This window comes from Malaclemys terrapin, chromosome 3, assembly GCF_027887155.1.
Source record: "Malaclemys terrapin pileata isolate rMalTer1 chromosome 3, rMalTer1.hap1, whole genome shotgun sequence".
Taxonomy (NCBI): Eukaryota; Metazoa; Chordata; order Testudines; family Emydidae; genus Malaclemys; species Malaclemys terrapin.
In genome coordinates, this window is record NC_071507.1 from 192,613,232 (window position 1) to 192,626,920 (window position 13,689).

The following is a 13,689-nucleotide window of genomic DNA, read 5'->3' on the forward strand; positions in this document are numbered from 1 at the left end:
TAAACAACACTCCCCTCACCTGGGGTCTAATTTATTAAAGAAAGTTTGGTTCCCTTACATTCAGGGCTCCAGAGTGCTTCTTGGGACTGGGTGATTTCAACCTGGCCTCTCCACCCTACAAACTCTCCCCTTTGGTGCAGGGTTTTCTCAGCTCTCCTTCTCGCTGAATTCTTCCTCTTGGCAGGCTTTCCTTGGCTGGGTTGGACTTTCCTTTCTCATTCACCCACCCAATCATCATTTCTCAGGTGGGTCTAATAACCTCAAACACCTGTTGTAGCCAGCTGGGAGAGAGGGAACATTGCGCCGCCCTCTTTGCAGGAACAATAGCCTGGGTTTTCCTACTACTTTCCCTCCCAGACACTAACTATGCCCTGAGACCATTTTTCTCTCAGCAAATGTCCACCTCCCTCCCCAGATGCCTGGCCTTCCAGACTGCCTCCTTCAGCCGTGTTACACATTGTAGATACAATATGTCACACAACAACATTGTTACACATCCCTGTTACACATTGTAGATACAACATGTCACACCAGGTCTCATTCTATTCTATTCTAGTGGTGCAGTGGGAACACATTATAGCTAAAGTTGTATCATGATATCTGTTTAAAAGGCCGACCATTCTAAGCCCCCTAAAATCTACATGCTTAGTTGGATTCCTTTGAAATTTGGAGTGCCTCGGGAGAATGCAAGGTAAGGTCAGAGATCCACATTTGGAGTCAAATGAACAAGGGGTTCTGGAGATTTAAACCCTGAAAAAAATAGTCATCTTAAAAAAAGTTTCTAGGTGGGGGGGGTTTTAAACCAAAAGCTAAAGATCAAACTATGTGGGTCAAATAGTTTCAATCAGTTGAGTTTTACCCAAGGTAGTGCATGGCACCCACTAAATATTTGGGGGACCCTAAGGAAGAATGGTATTTGAGAAAATGTATGTTTTTACACTGTGCATGCACCAACACAGAAAAACAGCTAGAGGGTTTCCATTCCCACCATTTTATAAGCTCTCAACTCAGCTCTTGTGAATGCTCTAAAATCTAAATGGTTACTCAGATTTTTTTTTAATTTGGCATGAGGGGTAGCATTAAATCATATTTTGGGTCATTTGACCTAAGGGATCCCAAGTTACAGGCCCCTCTCAAAAAAACTGGTTTCCTTCTGCTGCCTTGTACTGTTAGAGATACTGAAGACTGCATGAACTGCAGACCTCCCGCTGGCTGTGAATTCACCCTTCAGATAACATATTGCCTAATATATCAAAAATGTATACACTTGGACTGAGGCTAAGATGGAAATAGGAGACTGATGTGTTGCAAGTCTCTGGATAAGGATAAAAGGGGTACAAACCAAGGGTGGTGTCATGGTTGGGGTCTACTACAGATTACTAACCAGGAAGAAGAGGTGGATGAGGCTTTTTTTAAAACAAAATCATCCAAAACACAAGTCTTGATGTGATGGGGGACTTAAAACTACCCAGACATCTGTTGGGAAAATAACACAGCAGGGAACAGATTATCCAACAAGTTATTGGAATGTATTGGAGACAATATTTTTATTTCAGAAGGTGGAGAAAGCTACTAGGGGAGAGACTGTTATAGATTTGATTTTGACAAATAGGGAGGAACTGGTTGAGAATTTGAGAGTGGAAGGCAGCTGAGGTGAGAGTGATCATGAAATGAGAGTTCATGAGTCTAAGGAAGGGTAGAAGGGAGAACAGCCAAATAAAGACAATGGATTTCAATCAGGCAAACTTTATAAAACTCAGGGAGTTGGTAGATAAGATCCCATGGGAAGCAAGTCTAAGGGGAAAAACAGTTCAAGAGAGATGGCAGTTTTTCAAAGAGACATTATTAAGGGCACAAGAGCAAATTATCCCACTGTGTAGGGAAGATAGGAAGTATGGCAAGAGACCACCCTGGCTTAACCAGGAGATCTTCAATGATCTGAAACACAAAAAAAGAGTCCTACAAAAAGTGGAAATTAGGTCAAATTACAAAGGATAAATATAAACAAATAACACAAGTATGTAGGAACAAAATTAGAAAGACCAAGGCACAAAATGAGCTTAAACTAGCTAGAGACATAAAGGGTAAGAAGAAAACATTCTACAAATACATTAGAAGCAAGAGGAAGACCAAGGACATGGTAGCCCCATTACGCAATTTGGGGGGGAAACAATGACTGAAAATGTGGAAATGGCAGAAGTGCTAAATGACTTTTTTGTCTCAGTTTTCACCAAGTTTAGTTACGATTGGATGTCTAACATAGTGAATGCCAGTGAAAATGAGGTAGGATCAGAAGCTAAAATAGGGAAAGGCCTGATTAAATACATCCTAGATTACTCAAGGAGCTGACTGCGGAGATATCTGAGCCATTAGAGATTATCTTTGAAAAGTCATGTAAAACGGGGGAGATTCCAGAGGACTGGAAAAGGGCAAATATAGTCCCAAGCTATAAAAAGGGAAATAAGACCAACCCAGAGAATTACAGACCAGTCATCTTAACTTCAGTACCTGGAAAGATAATGGAGCAAATAAATAAGCAATCAATTTGTAAAAACCTAGAAGATAATAAGGTGATATGTAACAGCCGGCATGGATTTGTCAAGAACAAATGTGTCAAACCAACCAGATAGCTTTCTGACAGGGTAACAAGCCTTGAGAATGGGGAGGGGAGGTGGGGGAGTGGTAGACATGGTATATCTTGACTTTAGTAAGGTTTTTGATATGGTCTCACATGACCTCCTCATAAACAAATTAGGGAAATACAACCTAGATGGAGCTACTATAAGGTGGGTGCATAACTGGTTGGAAAACAGTTCCCAGAGAATAATCCATCAGTCAAGCTGGAAGGGCATATTAAATGGGGTCCCACAGGGATCAGATCTGGGTCTGGTTCTGTTCAATATCTTCATCAGTGATTTAGATAATGGCACAGAGAGTAGACTTGTAAAGTTTGTGGATGATACCAAACTGGGAGGGGTTGCAAGTGCTTTGGAGGATAGGGAATTAAAATCCAACATGATTTTAAGGGGGGAGGGATAGTTCAGTGGTTTGAGCATTGGCCTGCTAAACCCAGGGTTATGAGTTCAATCCTTGAGGGGGCCATTTAGGGATCTGGGGTAAAAATCTGTCTGGGGATTGGTCCTGCTTTGAGTAGGTGGGGTTGGACTAGATGACCTCCTGAGGTCCCTACCAACCCTGATATGTTATGAAAAAAAAATTGCACACATACAAAATGGGAAATGACTGCCTAGGAAGGAGTACTGCAGAAAAGGATCTGGGGGTTATAGTGGACCACAAGCTACATATGAGTCAACAGTGTAACACTGTTGCAAAAAAAGCAAACATCATTCTGGGATGTATTAGCAGGAGTGTTGTAAGTAAGACACAAGAAGTAATTCTTCTGCTCTACTCTGTGCTGGTTAGGCCTCAGCTGGAGTATTGTATCCAGTTCTGCGCACCACATTACAGGAAAGATGTGGCCAAATTGGAGAAAGTCTAGAGAAGAGCAACAAAAATTATTAAAGGTCTAGAAAAAATGACGTATGAGGGAAGATTGAAAAAACTGGGTTTGTTTAGTCTGGGGAAGAGAAGATTGAAGGGGGACATGATAACAATTTTCAAGTACATAAAAGGTTGTTACAAGGAGGAGGGAAGGTGAATTTTTCTCATTAATCCTTGAGGGATAGGACAAGAAGCAATGGGCCTAAATTGCAGCAAGGGAGGTTTAGGTTGGACATTAGGAAAAACTTCCTAAGTGTCAGGGTGGTTAAGCACTGGAATAAATTGCCTGGGGGGTTGTGGGAGGTCCAGAGAATACGTAGTCCTGCCATGAGTGCAGGAGACTGGACTAGATGACCTCTCAAGGTCCCTTCCAGTCCTACCATTCTATGATTCTACATCTAAGAATACATCAATCACAAGCCCCCACCTAGGACCAAAGGGGTTTTGAGCTGAGTCACTGGAGGCTGCAGCAATTTGAGAGTCACAAGTGGTAATTTCATTGGGGGGGAACGTAACAAAAGTATTGGGGGTGGGAGGATGAGGCATGTGAATGCTTCTTGGTAGGGGAGTGGTATTAGGGGTGTAGAAGTAGTGGAAGGGGCTTGGGGCTTCAGCAAGGGGAGGGTGGCTGCTCTGGGTCGCTGCCTCTGTGCAGCACAGCGTCTGCCTGGAAAAGCCAGTCTGGGGAGGTGGTAGTGGCCCACCCCCTGTGCTCCCTGCCCAGGCCTGGCTACCAGGGAGTGGGGCCGAGCAAGCCAGAAACATGCCAGGTGGAGGCACAGCAGGAGAAGGACAGAGTCTGCCTCCCCTCCCCCCCCCCCCGCAGGTAACTCTGGCCGGAAAGTGTTGGGGGGTCACTGAGGAAAGCACCAGCAGCAGGTTCCCTCTGCTCAGTCCAAGCTAGGGGCATTGCCTGCGCCCCTCCCCTTGCTGAGGAGTCTGTGAGGGTGCAGGAGCTCTGGGGAGACACTGGGGTGCTGTGGGTCTGGCCCAGCCTGGCCCAGAAGAATGTTCCCCACTTCTGTGGCCCCAGCCCTGGCCCAAGGAGGTGGGGTTGGAAGGTTCCTCCCAGAGGCAGCACGTGGAGCAGTCATGTGCCCCCCCACCTTTACATTGTGTCTCCCGCCTCCCAGTATCAGCAAGTATGAGTTGTCTCTGCCAACCACTGCCTCCACCTTCTAGTGGAGGCACACCTAACACACTGACTGCACCTGGCATGTATGCAAATAATTCCTATTGGCTACTGCCAGCTCCAGGAGAACAGGGGGTAGGTGGCATGGACATATTGTTGGGGTGGCTTTGTGGTTTTGTTCTTTGATAATGTTTGAGGGAATCCTGTAGGTGAGAGTGAATGGGCTGGAAAAGGAGGTGAAGAATTTGTACATTTCAGCAACTGTGAGGTTGGCAGAGTAAGGGGGTGTGTGTTACTGGTCACATTGGGGCATTGCTGAAAGAGGGAAGAGCTAAGGTTGCCTAGGCATTTCCTGGTTTTCAGAAGTTTGAGTTTTGCTCAACTCAACCTTTTGCAAGGGGACGACATACCCCCAGGTCACCTTCACTCTGTGTTAATTGTAGTTTGTTGCCATTGAATTCTATATAGGTTTATGGGCCAGCCATAAAACCATAGTATCTGAGCGCCTTCCAATTGTGCATTCAGCTAAGTAAATAACATGTGTCACGTGTGGTTCCTTCTTTCACTCATCTCCATCCTACCGAGAGAAACGGTGTGTGCCTTGTAAGGTTTTGGTAGGGATTTTTTAATACATACAAACTGCTCTGTGTTCGAGCAGGCAGGTTGAGGAAAGTGCAGTTGTCGACCACAGTGCTCATTCTGGAGCCTTAGGTAATCTTTTAGATATGTTGGGGTTCAGGACTTTGAGCACCTTGAAGATAGGGACCAAGACCTTGAACTTGTTTCAACATTTTATGGGAAGCCAGCCAGGCCTTGTGAACTTTTCATTCATTACAACAGACTAAACACATTGCAAACTGACCATGCAGAGTATTTTACTTTAAAATAATCAAATCTGACCTGTGCAGTTTCCTCTCTTTCTGCCATTATTTAGTACTGGAGGTGATTCAAAACCAAATCACCTGATCAGAACACCATTGAAATCTGGAAACATCGGAATCCAGATCTGGACTTTGCAACTGACAGCTGTCTTTTAAATGGGCTGCACCAAGGCCTAGATTCAAATGCTCTTGAACTTTTAGGAATGTTAACATCCAAATCCAGATCTGAACTTGGCAACTCTGGCCCATCCCTGTTTCATAATAGCAATGCATTTATTCCTCTGGTTTCTCCAGTAATGCACATCTTTATTTTTCAGCTGTGTAAAAGTACTGAAGTAATTCAGATTTCAGACTAGAAAGTGAATGAACACAAATGTAATATATTAGTGGGTTATGTGGTATATGTTTTATTTAGTTTGTATTATTCGGGCATAAACAGAAGGCCTCCTAAAAGATCATTTTAAAATTGTTTTTACGCTGTACACAGCTCTTCAAAATGAAAATGCAAATATACATTGTAAGAGAATACTCCACAGATTTACATTCCTGGTCAAGCAGATGCTTCATTATGAAGAGACATCTCTGAAGGGTTTGTTTTCCCAACTATATAAAGCTGTGTTGTCTATAGGAGATACACAGACAAGAAGATAGTGCATCTGTCAACCACATTCCAACAGTAAAACGTTGCATGAGGAATGTTTATTTCAGAGCCAGAACTTTCTTAAAGAATGGGGGACAATGATTGTAACTTCGTAAAAGAGGATGACATCACTAACTCAAGTATAATTGTCCTGGTAATCTTAGTATGTGAGGCTTTTGTCGGGATGTGGATAAATTCTTTCATTATGGCTGTGAATTGTGTTGGATGTGTCAAGCAGAGGTGCCTGTCTTCAACTGATAATATCTTGGCTGTCCTGGCATTCTCAAGATTTTGCTTCTTGCTCAAAACAACTTTACAGACTTTTTGCTCAACATTTTACCCAGAGATCTATTACCTGCACTCCGTGTTCCAAGCATTCAGAGCGGTCACCTGGTTTTTGAACTCTTCCAATCAATGGTTCGCTGCCTGCTTGTGTGTATTTTACTGTGTGAAAATTGCAAACTTCAGCCACCCCCTCTTCATCTGGCTAAAATTTAAAATCTCCAGGCTGGTGCCATGGTTGCTCCTGGGATCTGTGCTTTTCTCCTTGTTCAGCAGCCTCCCTTTCCTTAATGCTATTTACAAAATAGAGTGTAATGATTTCAATTCCAGCCTCAAAAGACATTACAATGCGAAAAATGTCACAGTGGAAACATCTGTGTCTCAAGTACTTTCTATCTGTGGCACTGGATTTTCCATGGCGTTCACCATATTTATCATTTCAGCCTCTCTGTTGTTGTTCTCTCTCTGGAGACACACACAACAGATGCAAAACAACTCAAGTAGTTTCAGGAGCCCCTGCATGGAGGCCCACATTCAAGCAATGAAAACTATCGTGTCTTTCTTCCTCATCAATATTGTTAACTTTATAGCTTTGCTGACCTTGTTGACGAATATATATCAAGAAACATCTCCTGCCAGCATTGCCTGTACAATCATTGTAGATGCTTGTCCATCAGTACATTCCGTTATCTTGATTCTGAGCAATCCCAAACTGAAAAAAACTTTGATTAAAGTTCTGCATTATGCAAAGTGCAAGAGATGAGTAGGAGACAGAACATCATAAAATCTACTTTTGTCCTTCAGATGGAATCCATTAGAAGAAACTCAGGCTTTTCTATTAAAAAAAACAATTTAATCTAGGGTCTAAATTCTCTGCTGGTGTGAAATGCCACAGATCCATGTGTCTTTCAGCTCAATTGTTCTCCCAAATCAGTATATTTAGAAGAAACTTAATTGAAAGCAATTGAGCTGCAGTGATGTAAAACCAGTGTAAATGAAAGGATAATTTAGGCACCTATTTTAATATGTCTCCTGGTCTGTGGTTTGCTTTGGTGTTTTGAAAAGACTTCTAGCTCAATGGAGGAATCTGGGAAATAAAAATTAATCTTTACAGAAAATAATTTTGTTGTCTCTCACTTCAGCTGATTGTACCTTGAATTTCCATGGACATATGGGGCTGCTTCTGAGTTCATTATAGAAATATATTTTTGACTTCTTACAGGATGAATTTCCTGTCTAAAAGACTGCAAGTACCAGGTGATATATCATTGCAAGTATCCCACTTTACTGCAAAACAGTTTCCCAAGAGAAGTGGTGGAAATCCCATTGCTTTGAAGCACTTAAAACTGGACTGGACAACTCACTAGAAAATATATCACAGAAAACAATGAAGCATTGTCAGGAACTAGACTAAGTGATTTAATAAGGCTTTTCCATCGCTAATTTGTACATCTTTATGATCCTGTGATCAAAGGCCGCTTAATTTTGCTCATCTCATGTGCTTAATATTTCAACATTATCTTGCATTTATGAAGTCCCTTTGAGCCAATGAAACTTAAATGCTTTTGCTGTGTACAGTCCTGCGCTCTAAATTGTCCAATGTAAGAAAAGTCCAGCTCAGTCGGTTACATAAAATTATGTATAAAAATCAACAAAAATTTAAGACAAAAAGAGCACCCCTGGACTGTGTTGAGATCATATCTCATGAACAAGAGCAGTGTAGGACTAGAAATCAATGGACCAAGCAGGTATCCTGGATATTTTCTCCACCATTTAGGTCAAATTATGAGGGAATAGGATATTTCACTCGTCACTCCCTTTTGGGGTCCTTAAAAAAGGCTTCAGGGGAAGAATCAAGTCAGCTGGCTGGGAATGAGCTTCCCGAGCCTTCCCCACTATCTTCTGGGATCCATTGTGACATCTTTGGACCTTCACTGCCTTGATCCTGAGAGATGTCCTGCCCAGTCCTGGCCAGAAAGAGACCCAGATGGCATCAGTACTTCAACCAGCCCCTGCTAAATCCCAAACGCCATCTGAAATGTAAGACTTTGGTTCCTGCTGTCACCCATCTCCCATTCATGTGCCCTTTTCCTCCCTCCCCCCTTTTTTTCTTCTCTTTCCTTTTGCCTAGAAAGAATCTGGCTTAGCCAGCCAAGACCTTCTCTTCCTACACTGCTGTAGGCCCATGACCAGAGAGGCAGCTAAAACAATGCCCTACACAGTCTGATGCTGGTACAAGTTTGACAAGTTTTGGAGCAGCTGATCAGATCATGTACTGTGGGGGCTGTGTTTCTCCAGCAGCAAGGCTGCAGGTAAGAAGCAGTACTAGAGACAGAAGCTGCATTTTCTATCTGTGCTGATCTTTCCTTTCACCCTTTGTGTCTGTTGCTCTTGTTTTGTCTTCAGGGAAACAGGATCAGATTTTAGCAACAGTAATGACAACAGCTCCAGCCCATCTCAACTAACATCGCTTTTCCCCAAAAGGGGCAGTTATTGCCATCTTTAATACCATCTAAAAGATGATCAGTCAGGCCTAGTGCCTAAGGGTAGGTCTACACTTACCTCCGGGTCCGAAGGTAAGCAATCGATCTTCTGGGATCGATTTATCGCGTCTTGTCTAGACGCGATAAATCGATCCCGGAAGTGCTCGCCGTCGATGCCGGTACTCCAGCTCAGCGAGAGGAGCATGCGGCATCGACGGGGGAGCCTGCCTGCCACGTCTGGACCCGCGGTAAGTTCGAACTAAGATACTTCAAATTCAGGTACGTTAACAACGTAGCTGAATTTGCATACCTTAGTTCGAAGTGGGGGGTTAGTGTAGACCAGGCCTAAGGGAATGGGAATAAGATGTTGGTAAAATAAAAGCCTCACTTAATACTTTACATTTCATATGCTTTACCTGTTTTTCCTTCTTTTTCTGTGAGACCAGATTTCATGGTCCATGGTGAGTTTTTCATGGCCATGAATTTGGTAGGGTCCTAGTGATACCACTACATAAAGTGCCATAGTAATGCAGCCATCTCTGGGTTGCATGGCTATTGATTTTACATGCCATCAAAGTCTACTGATGACTCCAAAAAAAAAAAAGCTGATTAACTAGAACCAGCTCCTGAGATGTGCTGGGCAACCCCACAACTCCCCCCAATTTCTATAAATTATGCAGCTCTCAGCATCAATCAGGAAAAGGGCCTAAGAGACTCAATGGAAGATAACATGGTTTAGACGTTAGATTTCTCTCTTAGAAATTAGACCCGCAAATTTGGCTTCACAGATGAGAATACCAAACTCTGCTAAAGATACTGGCTCAGATACTGAGCTGTGTCTGCAAAGCACAAAAACTCACTAGCCTTGGAAATATAGCTTTAAGTTACCTTTGCACTCCCCTGGGCTGGCTTTGAGCGGATACAGTTCCCTGGCATTGTAGCAGTGGAAGGTCTGCTTTAAATTATGCTTGCTGTCTATAGCCCAATGGACTTTGGGCATTCTGGACACTGCTGCTATAGACACTTCAACCATTCACCCATTTCCCTGGCCACATGCCTATGCGTTGAAGGGATGGTGCATGTAGTACCAGCAACAATAACTCTATGCCAGTGGAGGATCCCCTGCATTGAGAGCTGATTCGGTGAATGCATCGAGACCTCATCTGGAATACTGTGTGCAATCCTGGTCTCCCATGTTTAAGAAAGATGAATTCAAACTGAAACAGGTGCAAAGAAGAGCTAGTAAGATGATACAAAGAATGGAAAACTTACCTTATGAGAGGAGACTTGTTTAGCCTAACCAAAAGAAGGCTGAGGGAGATATGATTGCTCTCTATAAATACATCAGAGGGCTAAATACCAGGGAGGGAGCAGCGTTATTTGAGTTAAGCACCAATGTGGGCACATGAACAAATGGATATAAACTGGCCATCAACAAATATAGGCTTGAAATTAGTGAAGGTTTTTAACCTTCGGAGGAGTGAAGTTCTGGAACAACCTTCCAAGGGGAGCAGTGGGGACAAAAAGGTTAACTGGCTTCAAGACTGAGCTTGATAAGTTTATGGAGGAGATGTTATGATGGGACTGCCTACAATGGCATTTGCCTGATCTGCGACTGCCAGCAGCAAATATCTCCAATGGCCAGTGACGGGACACTAGATGGGGAGGGCTCTGAGTTACTACAGAGACTTTTTTCCCAGGTGTCTGGCTGCTGGGGGTTGTCCACATGCTCAGGGTCTAACTGATTGTCATATTTGGGGTCAGGAACGAATTTCCCCTTGGATCAGATTGGCAGAGACTCTGGTTTTTTTTCGCCTTCCTCTGCAGCTTTGGGCATGGGTCAGTTGCAGGTTTAAACTAATGTAAATGGTGGATTCTCTGCAACTTTAAGTCTTTAAACCATGATTTGAGGACTTCAGTAACTCAGCCAGAGGTTATTGGTCTATTACAGGAGTGGGTGGGTGAGGTTCTGTGGCTTGCAATGTGCAGGTGGTCCGACTAGATGATCATGATGGGCCCTTCTGGCCTTAAAGTCTATGAGACTGGATATGGAGACTAGCTGCTTTTTGCCAGTAGCTAAGTGCAAAGTGGCCATAACCTAGGTCCATTTCAGTCTTTGGAAAAGCATTACTTATCCCTCTCCCTCCTGATTCATACTTCTATTTAATTCCCAGCTCTTCTGCTGGCCTGATGGGGGACCTTGGGCATGTCACTTTCCCCCTTGTGCCTCAGTTTCTCTATCTGTAAAATAGGGGTAATGATACTGATCTCTTTTGTAAAGTGCTTTGAGATCTAAGGATGAATAGCACTGAGTAAAAGCTAGGTATTACTACATTAATAATATTTTGCTTTATAATGGCTTTTACTACTGAATCATGCTGTATTTCTTTATAGACTATGTGTTATCTGATTAAAGTTCCATTGATTCATAATTTATGTTAAAGTGTTTTTATCATTATTATCAGTATAGTTATTAGAAGGGTTACTCCAGTCAAATCAATTACATGTAGAGGTATACACAGCATAGGAATACTGAAACAGACTAGTGCTAACTCTGTAAACTCGGGGGTGGTCCCGTTAGACTGGAGAATAGCTAATGTGGTTCCTATTTTCAAGAAAGGGAAAAAAGGTGATCCGGGTAACTACAGGCCTGTTAGTTTAACATCTGTAGTGTGCAAGGTGCTGGAGAAGATTCTGAAAGAGAAACTAGTTGAGGACCTGGAGGTTAGTGGCAATTGCGATAAATTACAACATGGTTTTACGAAGGGCAGATCGTGCCAAACGAATCTGATCTCCTTCTTTGAGAAAGTAACGGATTTATTAGATAAGGGAAATGCGGTGGACCTAATATACCTGGATTTCAGTAAAGCGTTTGATACTGTACCCCATGAGGAATTATTGGTTAAACTGAAAAACATGGGGATCGATATGGAAATCCAGAGGTGGATAAGGAATTGGTTAATGGGGAGAATGCAGCGGGTCGTATTAAAGGGTGAACTGTCGGGTTGGAGGGAGGTTACTAGTGGAGTGCCTCAAGGTTCGGTTTTGGGACCCATTTTATTTAATCTATTTATAACTGACCTCGGGACCGATTGCAGGAGTGGGCTGATAAAGTTTGCGGATGATACGAAGGTGGGAGGCGTTGTAAATTCGGAGGAGGATAGGGATATCCTGCAGGGAGACTTGAATGAGCTTGTGAATTGGAGTATCAGAAATAGGATGAAATTTAATAGTAAAAAGTGTAAGGTAATGCATTTGGGGATGACTAATAACAATTTTAGTTACAAGATGGGGACGCATTGGTTAGAAGTAACGGAAGAGGAGAAGGACCTAGGGGTCCTCGTAGACCGCAGGATGACTATGAGTCGACAATGCGACGTGGCGGTGAAAAAAGCCAATGCTGTCTTGGGATGCATTAGGCGAGGTATATCTAGTAGGGATAAGGAGGTCCTGCTCCCGTTGTACAAGGCGCTGGTGAGACCTCACTTGGAGTACTGTGTGCAGTTCTGGTCTCCCATGTTTAAAAAAGATGAACTCAAACTGGAACGGGTGCAGAGAAGGGCCACTAGGATGATCAGAGGAATGGAAAACCTGTCGTATGAAAAGAGACTAGAGGAGCTTGGGTTGTTTAGTCTGACAAAGCGAAGGCTGAGGGGGGATATGATTGCTATCTTTAAATATATTAGAGGGATTAATACAAGGGAGGGAGAAGAATTATTCCAGCTTAGTACTAATGTGGATACGAGAACGAATGGATATAAACTGGCCGTGGGGAAGTTCAGGCTTGAAATTAGACGAAGGTTTTTGACCGTCAGAGGGGTGAAATATTGGAACGGCCTTCCGAGGGAAACGGTGGGGGCGACGGACCTGTCTGGTTTTAAGATTAAGTTAGATAAATTTATGGAGGGAATGGTTTAATGGTAAAACATAGTAGTCAAGGAAAACCAAACAATGGTAGGTAAATCGTATAATGGCTGACAGGGGTCAGGCTGGTGACTCTTGCCTATATGCTCGGGGTCTGACTGATCGCCATTTTTGGGGTCGGGAAGGAATTTTCCTCCAGGGCAGATTGGCCGAGCCTCTGGAGGTTTTTCGCCTTCCTCCGCAGCATGGGGCAGGGATCTCTAGCAGGAGGGTCTCTGCCGATTGAAGTCACCTAAAACAGGATTGGGGACTTCAACAGCAGAGTCCAGGGAAGGGGTAGGGACGGTTTTATGGCCTGCAGCATGCAGGGGGTCAGACTAGATGATCATAATGGTCCCTTCTGACCTTAAAGTTTATGAGTTTATGAGTTTATAACTTGATTAGATGGATCCCCTGCTCCTAGCAGTGGCCTTCATCTCTTCCGCTTTTCATATCTCAGCTGAAAAATATCTCTCTTCAATTGCTGTCCCACTCTGCTATTATTTATGGCATTGTGTTATTAACTCTGTAAAGCATTTCAGGATGCTGTTTGTGTACCAAATAAAGTTGTATTGTACAGCAGTGAAGTTAAGGGATCGCTGAGATCTGTGAACTGTTTGTGTGTGTGTATAAATAAAAGGAATAATTTTTGCTCTGAGGAAATTTATGACTCTTGGGCCAACAGATGTAAATTGACAAGGCTGGACAGAAGTAAAGATAATAGATTGAAGAGTGAGAAAGTGTTCCCAAGGGAGAATTTTTTTTTTCAAATTAAAACAAAACAAAGGGTTTTTTGTTTTGAATTTTTCCATCAAAAAAGGAAAATTTGAACCAAAAAAATTTTAATCTGAAAAAAGTTCCAGTGGG

At 43.0% G+C, this 13,689-nt stretch overlaps 1 protein-coding gene across 1 annotated transcript; it reads left to right on the plus strand.

The window, feature by feature from the left end:
• Positions 1–5,974: 5,974 nt before the first annotated feature.
• LOC128834936 (taste receptor type 2 member 40-like) lies at positions 5,975–7,267 on the plus strand. The gene has a single exon (XM_054024149.1). The coding sequence runs from the start codon at positions 6,243–6,245 to the stop codon at positions 7,197–7,199; it is 957 nt and encodes a 318-aa protein (XP_053880124.1). The 5' UTR covers positions 5,975–6,242; the 3' UTR covers positions 7,200–7,267.
• The last annotated feature ends 6,422 nt before the right edge of the window (positions 7,268–13,689 follow it).